General features: G+C 49.1%; 1 protein-coding gene across 1 annotated transcript in view; it reads left to right on the top strand.

Moving 5' to 3' along the window:
- The window catches only part of trabd2b (TraB domain containing 2B), a 142,173-nt gene that overhangs the window by 92,026 nt on the left and 31,911 nt on the right, over nt 1-18,236 (top strand). Inside the window, exons 3-4 of the mRNA XM_039003123.1 lie at nt 649-795; nt 16,694-16,868. Coding sequence (XP_038859051.1) covers nt 649-795; nt 16,694-16,868 — 322 coding nt within the window. The remainder of the gene's footprint in view (nt 1-648; nt 796-16,693; nt 16,869-18,236) is intronic.

Genomic DNA, 18,236 nt, shown 5'->3' with positions numbered 1-18,236 from the left:
TGAGACAGCGTGAAACTCAATCCGCTGTACTCTGAGTAAACCACTCTCTCCCTCGCACCCTCCACCTAGCGCTCCTGTCAGAACACTTATCCCTGATTGACAGCTGGCTGGGGGCTGCCAGGCCAGTCAGAGGTGGGTGCGGGAGTGAGGGGGCGGGAGCTGGGAGAGTTAACCCCTGGTGTCTGGGACAGCTGCAGTGTCGCTGGGCCCGCTGGCTGCTGCACGCCATAAATTATCTCTAAAGAGGGTTTACTTTTTATTTTAATGGGGGCTGTAAATTTACGTTGTTGAGGCCCTGAGAGAGCTATTTTTAAAGGGGCACTCTCTGTCTTTTCAGCTCTCCCTTCTATTTCTCTAAGAGAGGAGAGGGGTGGAGACACTGGAGCTCTGCCATCCGTCTTGTGGTCTTTTTTTACCTGCAGCCAGTTTGTACTTGATGGGCAACATTAGGAAACTAATAGAAATAAGCTTCTGTAAACTATACATCATACATGCCCACTACAGTGTGCCTGTACAGTGCAGCATGTGTGTGCTTGTATGCTTGTGTTAGTGTGAGTCATAATACAGGGAGACTTCCAGTAGTGCTGTTATGCTCTCATTGTTCCACACGGTAAAGTCCCTAACAGTTCCTCCCTCCTCCCTCTGCAGGTGCTGTTTGCTCTGAACCAGACCCTGCTGCAGCATGAGAGTGTGAGAGCAGGCAGTCTGCAGGGCTCCTTCACCACAGAGGACCTCATCACACACTATAACTGTGGAGACCTCAGCTCCATCATCTTCAACCATGACACTTCACAGGTACGTCCACCAGGGCTAGAAGACCCAGTGGGGCTAAAGCCGTGTTATTCCATCGTGGTCCTGAAGATACAGGCTTTTGGTCCTGCTCAGCACTAACACACCTTACCATCAAGCCCTGACCTACTATGACCACACACTATGGTTTTGGGGCGGCAGGTGGTTGGAGCGTTGGGCCAGTAACCAAAAGGTTGCTAGATCGAATCCCCAAGCTGACAAGGTAAAAATCTGTCGTTCTGCCCCTGAACAAGGCAGTTAACCCAGTAGGCCGTCATTATAAATAAGAATTTGTTCTTAACTGACTTGCCTAGTTAAATAAAGATTAAATAAAAAAAAATACAAAATGGTTGTCACACACCATGTACTTTAAATCCTCTATGGTCATACCAACTACAGTATGATCATATTTCAACAGTCAAAAACACTGTACATGTATGTATACAGTGGGGCAAAAAAGTATTTAGTCAGCCACCAATTGTGCAAGTTCTCCCACTTAAAAAGATGAGAGAGGCCTGTAATTTTCATCATAGGTACACTTCAACTATGACAGACAAAATGAGGAAAAAAATCCAGAAAATCACATTGTAGGATTTTTAATGAATTTATTTGCAAATTATGGTGGAAAATAAGTATTTGGTCACCTACAAACAAGCAAGATTTCTGGCTCTCACAGACCTGTAACTTCTTCTTTAAGAGGCTAAATACTTTTTTGCCCCACTGTATGTTGTCACACTGATTACACACTCATGGTTATCACCGTTTAGGAGTCTGAACTAGGGTCAATTCAGCATATTACAATCACTTTACCTTCACAGGTGTATTATTAGGTCCAGACAAATGATGCGATAAGACATTATCTTCTATCTCCTTGGCCCCTAAAGACCATGCCTCCTACAGTCGTCTCCATCGTCCATCCACTAAATCAGTCCAGTTAGCCTTGGTTCTTTATATAATAATAACACATAATTAACATTCCATACCACATGCTATAACCATCTAATGGTTGATGGCGGTGCCTGGCCGAGCTGATCTATGGCAGGCCTTATGAACTCTTCCGGAGTAGCAGGTGTTCCCTGATAAATGGATGGTAATCCCCTGCCCCCATGCTCTCCCAGCTCCATCTTCATCTACTGGGGGCCCGATGGGCCGCAGGGGGGAGAGGTTAATGCAGACGGCCTCCTCAGTCCCAGCCTCAGCCTATCCACCAGAGAGTGTAGCGCAACTAGGAGGTTCAAAGGGAGCAGGCTTGAGGAGGCCTCGGCCAGGGCCGCGACCAGAAGTGAGGAAGGGAGGAAATATTTCCCTGTCATTTCTCATTTCCTGAGCAGCCAGTATTGAGTGCAGCTAATGGGCCTTCCTGTGATAGATTATCTGCATGTGGTTACCCCCCTCCCCCCCCCTTAACCCCCTCCCTTTGACCATTAAACGCTCAAGCGGTCCTCATTCATCAGAGAACCGCTGGGGCCTCCCTCCTCACTCTCTTTACTTTACTTTTCTCTGATTCTCCTTCTCTAGCTCAGTCACTCCCACAGGACTCACCAGTGCTAACCAGAGCAGAGAGAGAGAGAGAGAGAGAGAGAGGTCAAGAAAGAGACAGGACAAAAGGAGAGAGGGAGGATTTGAGGGAAAGGGTATTTAGAAAGAGGAAGGAGAAAAGTTTTAGAGATAGAGATACAGTATATAGACAAGGAGGGATCATCGCTGTATCAAAGAGAATGGTTCATGTCCCTGGTAACACATGGTGGCATATAGATCAAAGTGTTTGAATACAGTTCTTAGATGTACCATGAAATCCAGGTCTTGAGAGAAAGTAGAAAGACAGACAAAGAGAGAGAGCGAGAGAGAGAGAGAGAGAGAGAGAGAGAGAGAGAGCAAGCGAGAGCGAGAGCGAGAGAGAGACAGAAAGAGGAGATTAAGAGACTGAGATCGGAGAGAGAGAGAGTGAGCGAGAGAGAGAGAGCAAGCGAGAGAGAGAGCGAGAGAGAGCAAGCGATAGAGATAGAGAGCGAGAGCGTGAGCGAGACAGAAAGCGGAGATTAAGAGACTGTGAGATGGGATGAGAGTGTTTTGGGGGAGCGCGAGATAATTTGTCTTTTTTTCATTGGGGGGTGGTTACAGGCACAATATTTACATTTATATAATTTCATATTCCATATATTTTCAATTCATTATTTCATACATTTACCTGTGGACTGCCACTCAGAAGAATAAAAAATCTATAAAAAATAGAACATTACAATAAGTGCATATCTACAAAGTCTTACTTACTTCAGTATAAACAGGGGAAAAAAAGCTAAATAAAAAGTGGGCCTCCACCCCGACCCCCCATCCCATTCCCCCAACCTGTCCCCACCCCCAACCCCCCATCCCAGTCCCCCAACCCTTCTCCACCCCAAACCCCTCATCCCATTCCCCTAACCTGTCTTCACACCCAACCCCCCATCCCATTCCCCTTACCTGTCTCCACCCCCAACCCCCCATCCCATTCCCCCAACCTGTCTCCACCCCAAACAGCCCATCCCATTCCCCCAACCTGTCTCCACCCCAAACCCCTCATCCCATTCCCCTAACCTGTCTTCAACCCCAACCCCAACCCCCCATCCCATTCCCCTTACCTGTCTCCACCCCCAACCCCCCATCCCATTCCCCCAACCTGTCTCCACCCCCAACCCCTCATCCCATTCCCCTAACCTGTCTTCACCCCCAACCCATTCCCCTAACCTGTCTCCACCGCCAACCCCATCCCATTCCCCTAACCTTTGTGGCTTTCGTCGAGAAGCGTTGTCTTAAAAAAGAGAAACTCCTGGGGATAGGGACTGACAATGCCTCTGTTATGACGAGATTAACAATGGGGTCCATAAAGTGCTGAAGGAGGAGTATGGCCTCAAATATCTGGATCTTATTCGCTGTACTTCTAAACATATTTAGGGTGTTTTTTACTCACTTTTTGTCTCTCCCACAACGTTATTCCTCTCTCCTACAGCGTCCATCACAATTACATGCACATGGCCAATTATGCAAATTAGGCAATGACGTCATTTAGCGACTTCTAGCTACTTTTAGGACAGCCAATAGCTACTTTCCTTACTGAGGAGTTGGCAACACTGTCAGGGCACTAGCGTCCCACCTCGACAACATCCGGTGAAATTGCAGAGCGTGAAATTCAAAATACAAAAATCGTAATATTAAACATTCATGAACATATAAGTGTCTTACATCGTTTAAAAGCATAACTTATTGTTAATCCAGCTGCATTGTCAGATTTCAAAAAGGCTTTAGGTCGAAAGCATACCATGCGATTATCTGAGGACAGCGCCCCACACACAAAAGCATTAAACATTTTCCAAACCAGCAGAGGTGTCACAAAAGTCAGAAATAGCGATAAAATAAATCACTTACCTTTGAAGATCTTCCTCTGTTTGCAATCCCAAGGGTCCCAGCTACACAACAAATGGTTGTTTTGTTCGATAAAGTCCTTCTTTGTATCCATAAAAAGTCAGTTTAGTTGGCACGTTTGATTCAGTAATCCACCCATTCCACTCGTGCAACGTGCATACAAAGGAATCCCAAAAGTTACCAATAAACTTCGTCCAAACAAGTCAAACAACGTTTCTAATCAATCCTCAGGTACCCTAATGTGTAAATAAACGATAAAATTTAAGACGGAATGTAGTATGTTCAATACCGGAGATAAATAACGAGGTGCGCTCCGCAAGACTACAGTCAAAATGAGAGCCACCTTGAAAAACTATAATTACTAAGTCATTTTTCAAAAAACAAGCCTGAAACCCTTTCTAAAGACTGTTGACATCTAGTGGAAGCCATAGGAACAGCAATCTGGGAGGTATTCCTTTGAATCTCCTATAAACAAGCATTTAAATGAGCTGTGACCTCAACAAAAAAAAAGAATCCGGATGGATTGTCCTCGGGTTTTTGCCTGGCATATCAGTTCTGTTATACTCACAGCCATTACACTTCAGAGTGTTTTCTAATCTATCTAATTATATGCATATCCTAGCTTCTGGGCCTGAGTAACAGGCAGTTTACTTTGGGCACGTCATTCATCCAAATTTCCTGAATACTGCCCCCTATTACATTTACATTTACATTTAAGTCATTTAGCAGACGCTCTTATCCAGAGCGACTTACAAGTTGGTGCATTCACCTTATGATATCCAGTGGAACAACCACTTTACAATAGTGCATCTAACTCTTTTAAGGGGGGGGGGGGGGGGGGGGGGGGTTAGAAGGATTGCTTTATCCTATCCTAGGTATTCCTTAAAGAGGTGGTGTTTCAGTTGTTTCCGGAAGGTGGTGATTGACTCCGCTGACCTGGCGTCGTGGGGGAGTTTGTTCCACCATTGTGGTGCCAGAGCAGCGAACAGTTTTGACTGGGCTGAGCGGGAGCTGTACTTCCTCAGAGGTAGGGAGGCGAGCAGGCCAGAGGTGGATGAACGCAGTGCCCTTGTTTGGGTGTAGGGCCTGATCAGAGCCTGAAGGTACGGAGGTGCCGTTCCCCTCACAGCTCCGTAGGCAAGCACCATGGTCTTGTAGCGGATGCGAGCTTCAACTGGAAGCCAGTGGAGAGAGCGGAGGAGCGGGGTGACGTGAGAGAACTTGGGAAGGTTGAACACCAGACGGGCTGCGGCGTTCTGGATGAGTTGTAGGGGTTTAATGGCACAGGCAGGGAGCCCAGCCAACAGCGAGTTGCAGTAGTCCAGACGGGAGATGACAAGTGCCTGGATTAGGACCTGCGCCGCTTCCTGTGTGAGGCAGGGTCGTACTCTGCGAATGTTGTAGAGCATGAACCTACAGGAACGGGTCACCGCCTTGATGTTAGTTGAGAACGACAGCGTGTTGTCCAGGATCACGCCAAGGTTCTTAGCACTCTGGGAGGAGGACACAATGGAGTTGTCAACCGTGATGGCGAGATCATGGAACGGGCAGTCCTTCCCCGGGAGGAAGAGCAGCTCCGTCTTGCCGAGGTTCAGCTTGAGGTGGTGATCCGTCATCCACACTGATATGTCTGCCAGACATGCAGAGATGCGATTCGCCACCTGGTTATCAGAAGGGGGAAAGGAGAAGATTAATTGTGTGTCGTCTGCATAGCAATGATAGGAGAGACCATGTGAGGATATGACAGAGCCAAGTGACTTGGTGTATAGCGAGAATAGGAGAGGGCCTAGAACAGAGCCCTGGGGGACACCAGTGGTGAGAGCACGTGGTGCGGAGACAGATTCTCGCCACGCCACCTGGTAGGAGCGACCTGTCAGGTAGGACGCAATCCAAGCGTGGGCCGCGCCGGAGATGCCCAACTCGGAGAGGGTGGAGAGGAGGATCTGATGGTTCACTGTATCAAAGGCAGCCGATAGGTCTAGAAGGATGAGAGCAGAGGAGAGAGAGTTAGCTTTAGCAGTGCGGAGCGCCTCCGTGACACAGAGAAGAGCAGTCTCAGTTGAGTGACTAGTCTTGAAACCTGACTGATTTGGATCAAGAAGGTCATTCTGAGAGAGATAGCAGGAGAGCTGGCCAAGGACGGCACGTTCAAGAGTTTTGGAGAGAAAAGAAAGAAGGGATACTGGTCTGTAGTTGTTGACATCGGAGGGATCGAGTGTAGGTTTTTTCAGCAGGGGTGCAACTCTCGCTCTCTTGAAGGCGGAAGGGACGTAGCCAGCGGTCAAGGATGAGTTGATGAGCGAGGTGAGGTAAGGGAGAAGGTCTCCGGAAATGGCCTGGAGAAGAGAGGAGGGGATAGGGTCAAGCGGGCAGGTTGTTGGGCGGCCGGCCGTCACAAGACGCGAGATTTCATCTGGAGAGAGAGGGGAGAAAGAGGTCAAAGCACAGGGTAGGGCAGTGTGAGCAGAACCAGCGGTGTCGTTTGACTTAGCAAACGAGGATCGGATGTCGTCGACCTTCTTTTCAAAATGGTTGACGAAGTCATCCGCAGAGAGGGAGGAGGAGGGGGGAGGGGGAGGAGGATTCAGGAGGGAGGAGAAGGTGGCAAAGAGCTTCCTAGGGTTAGAGGCAGATGCTTGGAATTTAGAGTGGTAGAAAGTGGCTTTAGCAGCAGAGACAGAAGAGGAGAATGTAGAGAGGAGGGAGTGAAAGGATGCCAGGTCCGCAGGGAGGCGAGTTTTCCTCCATTTCCGCTCGGCTGCCCGGAGCCCTGTTCTGTGAGCTCGCAATGAGTCGTCGAGCCACGGAGCAGGAGGGGAGGACCGAGCCGGCCTGGAGGATAGGGGACATAGAGAGTTAAAGGATGCAGAAAGGGAGGAGAGGAGGGTTGAGGAGGCAGAATCAGGAGATAGGTTGGAGAAGGTTTGAGCAGAGGGAAGAGATGATAGGATGGAAGAGGAGAGAGTAGCGGGGGAGAGAGAGCGAAGGTTGGGACGGCGCGATACCATCCGAGTAGGGGCAGTGTGGGAAGTGTTGGATGAGAGCGAGAGGGAAAAGGATACAAGGTAGTGGTCGGAGACTTGGAGGGGAGTTGCAATGAGATTAGTGGAAGAACAGCATCTAGTAAAGATGAGGTCAAGCGTATTGCCTGCCTTGTGAGTAGGGGGGGAAGGTGAGAGGGTGAGGTCAAAAGAGGAGAGGAGTGGAAAGAAGGAGGCAGAGAGGAATGAGTCAAAGGTAGACGTGGGGAGGTTAAAGTCACCCAGTACTGTGAGAGGTGAGCCATCCTCAGGAAAGGAACTTATCAAGGCGTCAAGCTCATTGATGAACTCTCCAAGGGAACCTGGGGGGCGATAAATGATAAGGATGTTAAGCTTGAAAGGGCTGGTAACTGTGACAGCATGGAATTCAAAGGAGGCGATAGACAGATGGGTCAGGGGAGAAAGAGAGAGTGTCCACTTGGGAGAGATGAGGATCCCAGTGCCACCACCCCGCTGACCAGAGGCTCTCGGGGTGTGCGAGAACACGTGGGCAGACGAGGAGAGAGCAGTAGGAGTAGCAGTGTTATCTGTGGTAATCCATGTTTCCGTCAGTGCCAAGAAGTCGATGGACTGGAGGGAAGCATAGGCTGAGATGAACTCTGCCTTGTTGGCCGCAGATCGGCAGTTCCAGAGGCTGCCGGAGACCTGGAACTCCACGTGGGTCGTGCGCGCTGGGACCACCAGGTTAGAGTGGCGGCGGCCACGCGGTGTGAAGCGTTTGTATGGTCTGTGCAGAGAGGAGAGAAGAGGGATAGACAGACACATAGTTGACAGGCTACAGAAGAGGCTACGCTAATGCAAAGGAGATTGGAATGACAAGTGGACTACACGTCTCAAATGTTCAGAAAGTTAAGCTTACGTTGCAAAAAATCTTATTGACTAAAATGATAGTGCTGCTGGCTGGTGGAGTAGGCTAGCTAGCAGTGGCTGCGTTGTTGACTTAGTTTGAAAGTGTAGCTGGCTAGGTAGCCTCGGTAACTGGCTAGATAACCTTGACAATTACTCTAACTACACAATTATCTTGGATACAAAGACAGCAAAGACAACTATGTAGCCAGCTAACACTACACCAATCAAGTCGTTCCGTTGTAATGTAATAGTTTCTACAGTGCTGCAATTCGGTAGACGGTAGACGTTGGCTAGCTGCTAGCTGCTGGCTAGCTAGCAGTGTTGACTAGGACGAAAATAGCTGACTAGCTAACCTCGGTAATTACGATAATACTCTAAACTACACAATTATCTTTGATACAAAGACGGCTATGTAGCTAGCTAAGATCAGACAAGTCAAACCGTTGTACTGTAATGAAATGTAATACTACCTGCGGAGCGAAATGCGACCACTCGCTCCACCAGTGCTGCTATTGTCACGTTCCTGACCTTATTTTCCTTTGTTTAACTTTGTTTAGTTGGTCAGGACGTGAGCTGGGTGGGTAGTCTATGTTATGTGTTTCTATGTTGGGTTAAATGTGTTGCCTGATTTGGTTCTCAATTAGGGGCAGGTGTTTGACGTTTCCTCTGATTGAGAACCATATTAAGGTAGGCTGTTCTCACTGTTTGTTTGTGGGTGATTGTTGCTGTGTCTGTGTTTGTTACACCACACGGTACTGTCTCGTCTCGTTTGTTCTTTCCTGTTCGTGCGTTCATGGTTTTTTATGTTCACAAGTTCAGGTCTGTTTATCCGAGGAGGAGGAATTAGACAGCCGTTACAGAATCACCCACCAACAAAGGATCAAGCAGCGGGGAAAAGGGCAGCGACAGCAGCAGCAGAAATCCCAGGACTCCTGGACATGGGAGGAGATTTTGAACGGAGAAGGACCCTGGGCACAGGCTGGGGAGTATCGCCGCCCCAAAGCTGAGCTGGAGGAAGCGAAAGCTGAGTGGCGGCGATATGAGGAGGCAGCACGGCAGCGCGACAGGTACGAGAGGCAACCCCAGAATTTTTTTTGGGGGTGGCTAGAGAGGAGTGTGGCTAAGCCAGGTAGCAGACCTGAGCGCACTCCTCGTGCTTATTATAAGCAACGCGTGACTGGTCAGGCACCGTGTTATGCGGTTAAGCGCACGGTGTCGCCAGTGCGTGCCCATAGCCCGGTGCGCTATAGGGCAGCCCCCCGAAAGTGTCATGTGAGTGTGGGCATCCAGCCGGGGCGTATTGTGCCTGCTCAGCGCGTCTGGTCTCCGGTACGCAGTTTCGGTCCAGGGTATCCTGCGCCGGCTCTGCGTGCTGTGTCTCCGGGGCGCTGGGAGGGTGCAGTGCGTCCTATGCCTACGCTCCGCTCGTACCAGGCAAATGTGGGAGTGGAGCCTAAGGGAGAGGTGCGCGTAGTAGGCACTAGATCTCCAGTGCTCATCCACAGCCCGGTTCAACCTGTGCCTGCACTCTGGAGGGTACGGGCTGGAGTAGTATTCCAGCCTGGGGGAGTGGTGCCAAGGCTGCGCACCAGAGCTCCAGTGCTCCCCCACAGCTCAGTCCTTCAGGTGCCTCTTCTTAACATCAAGCCTCCTGTAGGTCTCTCCAGCCTGGTGGGTCCTGTGGCAGCCCCACGCACCAGGCTGTCTCTCCGTCTCCTCCCTACAGGTGTGCCCGTCTGCCCAGAGCCGCCTGCACTGCCAGTCTGCCCAGAACTGCCTGCCTGCCCAGCGCTGTCTGAGCTGCCTGCCTGCCCAGCGCTGTCAGAGCTGCCCGTCTGTCCCGAGCCGTCAGAGCTGCCGGTCTGTCCCGAGCCGTCAGAGCTGCCCGTCTGTCCCGAGCCGTCAGAGCTGCCCGTCTGTCCCGAGCCGTCAGAGCTGCCCATCTGTCCCGAGCCGTCAGAGCTGCCCGTCTGTCCCGAGCCGTCAGAGCTGTCCGTCTGTCCCGAGCCGCTAGAGCCGTCCGCCAGACAGGAGCAGCCAGAGCCGTCCGCCAGACAGGAGCAGCCAGAGTCCGGTGTTGCCCCTCATTCCGGTGTTGCCCCTCATTCCGGTGTTGCCCCTCATTCCGGTGTTGCCCCTCATTCCGGTGTTGCCCCTCAGTCCGGTGTTGCCCCTCAGTCCGGAGCTGCCCCTCAGTCCGGAGCTGCCCCTCAGTCCGGTGTTGCCCCTCATTCCGGTGTTGCCCCTCATTCCGGTGTTGCCCCTCATTCCGGTGTTGCCCCTCAGTCCGGTGTTGCCCCTCAGTCCGGTGTTGCCCCTTAGTCCGGTGCTGCCCCTTAATCCAGTGGGGTTAATTTGGAGGGTGGCCATTTGGAGGAGGCTACGGAAGCGGGGATTGACTATGGTGGGGTGGGGACCACGTCCGGAGCCGGAGCCGCCACCGTGGACAGATGCCCACCCAGACCCTCCCCTTGAGGTTCAGTTTTGCGGCCGGAGTCCGCATCTTGGGGGGGGGGGGGTACTGTCACGTTCCTGACCTTATTTTCCTTTGTTTAACTTTGTTTAGTTGGTCAGGACGTGAGCTGGGTGGGTAGTCTATGTTATGTGTTTCTATGTTGGGTTAAATGTGTTGCCTGATATGGTTCTCAATTAGGGGCAGGTGTTTGACGTTTCCTCTGATTGAGAACCATATTAAGGTAGGCTGTTCTCACTGTTTGTTTATGGGTGATTGTTGCTGTGTCTGTGTTTGTTACACCACACGGTACTGTCTCGTCTCGTTCGTTCTTTCCTGTTCGTGCGTTCATGGTTTTTTATGTTCACAAGTTCAGGTCTGTTTAACGTCGTTTGTTGTTTTGTAGTTTATTCAAGTGTTCTTCGTGTTTCGTCTTCATTTAATAAATCATTATGTCTACATACCTCGCTGCGTGTTGGTCCGATCCATGCTCCTCCTCATCCGAGGAGGAGGAATTAGACAGCCGTTACACCTATCCCTAAAAAGTTAAATAGTAACTGTATCCACTGGAGAATTGGGAGAGAGTGAGGTGATTGCTATCTAAGAGTTAACATATATAACACATGTACAGTGAGGGAAAAAAGTATTTGATCCCCTGCTGATTTTGTACGTTTGCCCACTGACAAAGAAATGATCCGTCTATAATTTTAATGGGAGGTTTATTTGAACAGTGAGAGACAGAATAACAAAATAAAAATTCAGAAAAACCCATGTCAAAAATGTTATAAATTGATTTGCATTTTAACGAGAGAAATAAGTATTTGACCCCTCTGCAAAACATGATTTAGTTCTTGGTGGCAAAACCCTTGTTGGCAATCACAGAGGTCAGATGTTTGTTGTAGTTAGCCACCAGGTTTGCACACATCTCAGGAGGGATTTTGTCCCACTCCTCTTTGCAGATCTTCTCCAAGTCATTAAGGTTTCGAGGCTGGCGTTTGGCAACTCGAACCTTCAGCTCTCTCCACAGATTTTCTATGGGATTAAGGTCTGGAGACTGGCTAGGCCACTCCAGGACCTTAATGTGCTTCTTCTTGAGCCACTCCTTTGTTGCCTTGGCCGTGTGTTTTGGGTCATTGTCATGCTGGAATACCCATCCACGACCAATTTTCAATGCCCTGGCTGAGGGAAGTAGGTTCTCACCCAAGATTTGACGATACATGGTCCCGTCCATCGTCCCTTTGCGGTGAAGTTGTCCTGTCCCCTTAGTAGAAAAACACTCCCAAAGCATAATGTTTCCACCTCCATGTTTGACGGTGGGGTTGGTGTTCTTGGTGTCATAGGCAGCATTCCTCCTCATCCAAACACGGCGATTTGAGTTGATGCCAAAGAGCTCCATTTTGGTCTCATCTGACCACAAAACTTTCACCCAGTTGTCCTCTGAATCATTCAGATGTTCATTGGCAAACTTCAGACGGGCATGTATATGTGCTTTCTTGAGCAGGGGGACCTTGCGGGCGCTGCAGGATTTCAGTCCTTCACGGCGTAGTGTGTTACCAATTGTTTTCTTGGTGACTATGGTCCCAGCTGCCTTGAGATCATTGACAAGATCCTCCTGCGTAGTTCTGGGCTGATTCCTCACCGTTCTCATGATCATTGCAACTCCACGAGGTGAGATATTGCATGGAGCCCCAGGCCGAGGGAGATTGACAGTTCTTTTGACAGTTCTTTTGTGTTTCTTCCATTTGCGAATAATCGCACCAACTGTTGTCACCTTCTCACCAAGCTGCTTGGCGATGGTCTTGTAGCCCATTCCAGCCTTGTGTAGATCTACAATCTTGTCCCTGACATCCTTGGAGAGCTCTTTGGTCTTGGCCAGGGTGGAGAGTTTGGAATCTGATTGATTGATTGCTTCTGTGGACAGGTGTCTTTTATACAGGTAACATACTGAGATTAGGAGCACTCCCTTTAAGAGTGTGCTTCTAATCTCAGCTCGTTACCTGTATAAAAGACACCTGGGAGGCAGAAATCTTTCTGATTGAGAGGGGGTCAAATACTTATTTCCCTCATTAAAATGCAAATCAATTTATAACATTTTTTGACATGCGTTTTTCTGGATTTTTTTGTTGTTATTCTATCTCTCACTGTTCAAATAAACCTACCATTAAAATTATAGACTGATCATTTCTTTGTCAGTGGGCAAACGTACAAAATCAGAAGGGGATCATATACTTTTTTCCCTCACTGTACATGTAGGTAGAGGTTAAGTGACTATGCATAGATAATAAACAGAGAGTAGCAACAGTGTAAAAATGGGGGCGGGGGTCAATGCAAATAGTCCGGGTAGCCATTTGGTTAGCTGTTCAGGAGTATTATGGTTTGGGAGTAGAAGCTGTTAAGAAGCCTTTTGGCCCTTGAATTGGCGTTCCGGTACCGCTTGCCATGTGGTAGCAAGGGGAACAGTCTATGACTAGGGTGGCTGGAGTCAATTTTTAGAGCCTTCCTCTGACACCGCTTGGTATAGAGGTCCTGGATGGCACGAAGCTTGGCCCCAGTGATGTACTGGGCCGTATGCACTACCCTCTGTAGTGCCTTGTGGTCAGAGGCTGAGCAGTTGCCATACCAGGTGGTGATGCAACCAGTCAGGATGCTCTCGATGGTACAGAGGTAGAACCTTTTGAGTATCTGAGGACCCATGCCAAATCTTTTTAGTCTCCTGAGGGGGAATAGGTGTTGTCGTGCCCTCTTCATGACTGTCTTGGTGTGTTTGGACCATGACAGTTCGTTGGTGATGTGGACACCAAAGAACTTGAAGCTTTCTACCTGCTCCACTTTAGCCCCGTCGATGAGAATGGGGGCATGCTCGGCCCTCCTTTTCCTGTGGTCCACGATCATCTTTGTCTTGATCACATTGAGGGAGAGGTTGTTATCCTGGCACCACACAGCCAGATCTCTGACTTCCTCCTTATAGGCTGTCTCATCGTTGTCGGTGATCAGGCCTACCACTGTTGTGTCGTCGGCAAAGTTAATGATGGTGTTGGAATCGTGCTTAGCCATGCAGTCATGGGTGAACAGGGAGAACAGAAGGGGACTGAGCACGCACCCCTGAGGGGCCCCGGTGTTGAGGATCAGCGTGGCAGATGTGTTGTTACCTACCCTTACCACCTGGGTGCAGCCCGTCAGGAAGTCAAGGATCCAGTTGCAGAGGGAGGTGTTTAGTCCCAGGGTCCTTAGCTTAGTGATGAGCTGCGTGGGCACTATGGTGTGGAACATTGAGCTGTAGTCAATGAACAGCATTCTCACGTAGGTGTTATTTTTGTCCAGGTGGGAAAGGGCAGTGTGGAGTGCAATAGACATTGCGTCATCTGTGGATCTGTTGGGGCGGTATGCGAATAAGAGTGGGTCTAGGGTTTCTGGGATAATGGTGTTTATGTGAGCCATGACCAGCCTTTCAAAGCACTTCATGACTATAGATGTGAGTGTTATGGGTCAGTAGTCATTTAGACAGGTTACCTTGGTGTTCTTGGGCACAGGGCCTAAGGTGGTTTCCTTGAAACATGTTGGTATTACAGACTCGGTCAGGGACAGGTTGATAAAGTCAGTGAAGACACTTACCAGTTGGTCAGCGCATGCTCGGAGTACACGTCCTGGTAATCTGTCTGTGAATGTTGACCTGTTAAAGGTCTTACTCACATCGGCTACGGAGAGCGATTGATTGATTGAGAGATTCAAGGAGCTATCATCTTTCAGTAACATAATAGATGCAAAGCATTGAATATTTATATTCAACCACTTCGAAATGGATGTTGTAACTTTGCCCCAGAAGCATTTAAATTCAGGGTACTCCTCCCACGTCATATAAAGGAATGTGCCTACCTGATTTAGGGGACACAGTGAACACTTAGGAGTTGAGGCCAATTTCATCGTAAAATGTTTCCTTGGTGTTAAATACAGTCTGTGAACAAACCTAAAATGTATAAATTGATGGTTCAGATTATGGGATGCCAAGGTCATATTTTTCCATATTCTATTATAGTTAAAGGGTTGTTCAGATTCAATTAGATCTGTGGACCATCATTTTTTAATGGCTAGAGACTATTGATGCTAACAGCGCAGCTCATCACTCACACATACCTATGTAATTAGGTGCTTTTCATGCAGCTGTCCAGTCCTTTTCATCACATTTAGTGCTGCAGCTCAATCAGCAGCCAGGTCACCCATGATACAAGTCAGTATTCAACATCCATCTTATTTTACAATGAAGGCTTACCCCTCCCCTAACCCGAACAACGCTGGGCCAATTGTGCGCCGCCCTATGGAACTCCCGATCACAGCTGGTTGTGATACAGCCCGGTATCAAACCAGGGTCTATAGTGACGCCTCTATCACTGAGATGCAGTGCCTTAGACCGCTGCACCACTTGGGAGCCTTAAAATGTTTGAGGACGTCGGGAGATGATGTAGAAAACTGGCCACTAGGGGCAGCAGTGAGCGCTGTTACCTTCAAGTAGGTTTGGGTTTTGCTAGGTGTTGTTGACAGGGATGCAGATGGGCGTAAGCATCAGCCTCTGAATGTTCCAAAGGTTGCAATTTTGAATCCAGCATTTTAAGCCTATCCCAAACCTTAACCCTTGCCTTAACTATTCAGAGTTAATGCATAACCTTAACTTTTCTGAGTTAATGCCTAAACTTAACCCTAAACTTAAAAATACAGAGTTAATGCCTAAACTTAACCTTAAACAGTTTGAGATGTGACGTTTGCAACAACTTCGAAATTTGACAAACATGGATGAATGTCTAATTCTGACTTGAGACTGTGAGAGCTAGTTGCAATCAGACACAGGCTTTGATCAGCAGCTACAGGTGTCCACATCATACAGTACAGTTCAGGGCCCTCCAGGCAATCAGTCTTCAAAGCCCCAAGAGACAACACACACACACACACACACACACACACACACACACACACACACACACACACACACACACACACACACACACACACACACACACACACACACACACACACGAACACACACACACACACACACACACATTCCCTCACACACCCCTGTACCCTCTGACCTCTTTTCCCGATAACCCCTTCCTGTCTCTCTCCATCTCTCTCTTCTTTTCCCCTCTCCCCTCGCTCCCTCCATCTCCACTGGGGAGAGTAGCCCTGGTCAGGAAGTGGAGAGGAACTTGTTCCTAACAAACACTTTGACCCCAGAGCTGTAAGAAACTGAACAGGATACTCCCTGAGAGCAGTACATTGGGGCTCAGGTGCAGTCTGCAGCCTGGCCCTGGTGTGTATGTGTGTGTGCAGCTGTATAATAGAGCAGAGCAGGATCCTCAGCCTACCGCTGTAAAGGTGGCCCTTGAGGCCCCCCTCTAAACACCAGACTCCCTCCCACTCCACTCCCATTCCCCCAGGACCTCTAATAATCCCTGCAGATTAACGGCCTGCCTAGCCCTCTGAGCCGGCCAAGAGCTGACTACAGCCAGGACGCTGTCGGCTGTAAATCAATCAAACCGCAATTAAACACACATTCTCACACACACACACACACACACACACACACACACACACACACACACACACACACACACACACACACACACACACACACACACACACACACACACACACACACACACACACACACACGTAGGCATGCAAACACACATATACACACATCAGTAGAGTCAGTCCTCTCTCTCTCTCTCTCTCGCTCTCTCTCTCTCTCTCTCTCTCTCTCTCTCTCTCTCTCTCTCTCTCTCTCTCTCTCTCTCTCTCTCTCTCTCTCTCTCTGTAGCAGGTAGTCATTTTCCATCAGGCTGTCATGCTACACATGCTGGCAGAAATGTCAGGAACACTTTCTCCTGCCAGGTTGCACACTCACACGAGGCACACGTGTGCCAGGACGTCACTAACACCCTCCTTCTCTCACTCTGTCCTTCTCTCTTTCCTTGTTCTCTCACTCTGTCCCTCTCGCTTTCCTTTTCTTTCCCCTTCCCCTCCCTCTCCTGCTCTCTCTTCACCCTTCCCCCTCTCTTACTTTCTTACTTTCTTTCTTTCTTTCTTTCTTTCTTTCTTTCTTTCTTTCTTTCTTTCTTTCTTTCTTTCTTTCTTTCTTTCTTTCTCTCTCTCTATCGCTCTCTCTCAGCTCCCTCACTTCATCAACAGTTCCCTACCAGCCCATGAGAGGACCACGGCGCTGCAGATTGACAGCTACTTCCGTCAGGAGCTCATCTACAAACGCAACGAGCGAATGGCACGCCGCATCTCCGCACTCATCCAGCGAAACCCCTCCCAGACCTTCTTCTTTGCTTTTGGTGCAGGTGAGTGGGGAGGTTTGGGAGGTCATGAGTCCAGGAAACCCTGATCTATGGTCACCTCTACAGATTAAGGGGAGGATTTTGAGATGGTAATCTGAACCTAGATCTGTGCCTATGGGCACTTCAATGGGACCCCATCTCTGGTGCTTACAGAAACTCTGTGTGTCTGTTTTTCACCAGCACTGAAGCTTAGTGATGGGACAGAGGGAGCTGGAAGTGGCGGCAGGTTGGATGGGGGGACAGTAGTAAATGGTAGATGACCTTTCCTTATGGCCCAGTCAGAGGTGGGTTTTGTCAGCCAGAGCAGAGGAGACAGATGAAGTCAGGAGGCCATGTTCACAGTGCTCCCCTGCACCTCAGCCCTCCCTCAGCTGTCTCCAGCCACCAGTAAAGACTAATAGAGCGTAGAGCTGAGGAGAGGAACTTACAGTGCTACACACCCCACATCTCAGTGGAGGCAAGGAATGCTCACGGTTACAGTTCCGAGTGTGTGTGTGTGTGTGTGTGTGTGTGTGTGTGTGTGTGTGTGTGTGTGTGTGTGTGTGTGTGTGTGTGTGTGTGTGTGTGTGTGTGTGTGTGTGTGTGTGTGTGTGTGTGTGTGTGTGTGTGTGCGTGCGTGCGTGCGTGCGTGCGTGCGTGCGTGCGTGCGTGCGTGTGCGCGACACCAATGTTAATGTGTGTTTATGGTGAACAATTGGTGAGCAATTTTATCTAATTCACATGTTTGAAAGCAAAACTGGAGAAAGAGCAGGACAATAATAGTCTTCAATGGTTCCCAGATCTCTGGCATGTAGAAACATATGTAAAATACACTCACACATGCACACACACCCACACAAACTTATGCGCATGCACACACACACACAGCTATAGTGCCAATTACCAGCAGTTCCTCCCAAATCCAGAAATGAAGGAACCATGAACTGTTTGTTTCAATTAGCATTCCATGCTGATGCTGCTAATGTTTCCTGAATGGTGCACTGTGTCCTGTAGGAGAGGGGAGTGTGTGTGTGTGCGTGCGGCGTGCGTGTGTGTGTGTGTGTGTGTGTGTGAGTGTGCGTGCGTGCGTGCGTGCGTGCGTGCGTGCGTGCGTGCGTGCGTGCGTGCGTGCGTGCGCATGCGTGTGTTTTTGTGTGTGCATGGGCATACACTGAATGTGTATTAGGAATAACTAGTTAATGTTCATCTAATTAATCCATGGCCAGCATTCCAGTGAACCGGTGGAGGAAATAAGGCTTGATGAATCTGAAGATACATCCTTCCTTTATTAAAACGTGTTTTCATTGGGAACACAGAAACCCATGTGAACCACAGATAACAAGTGAACCAAAACCAGTCCTCCCAGCCAGAGCTAAGGAATGAGAGAGAGAG

The sequence above is a fragment of the Salvelinus namaycush genome, chromosome 10 (genome assembly GCF_016432855.1).
Source record: "Salvelinus namaycush isolate Seneca chromosome 10, SaNama_1.0, whole genome shotgun sequence".
NCBI classification, from domain to species: domain Eukaryota; kingdom Metazoa; phylum Chordata; class Actinopteri; order Salmoniformes; family Salmonidae; genus Salvelinus; species Salvelinus namaycush.
This window is presented reverse-complemented; position numbering and strand designations above follow the sequence as displayed.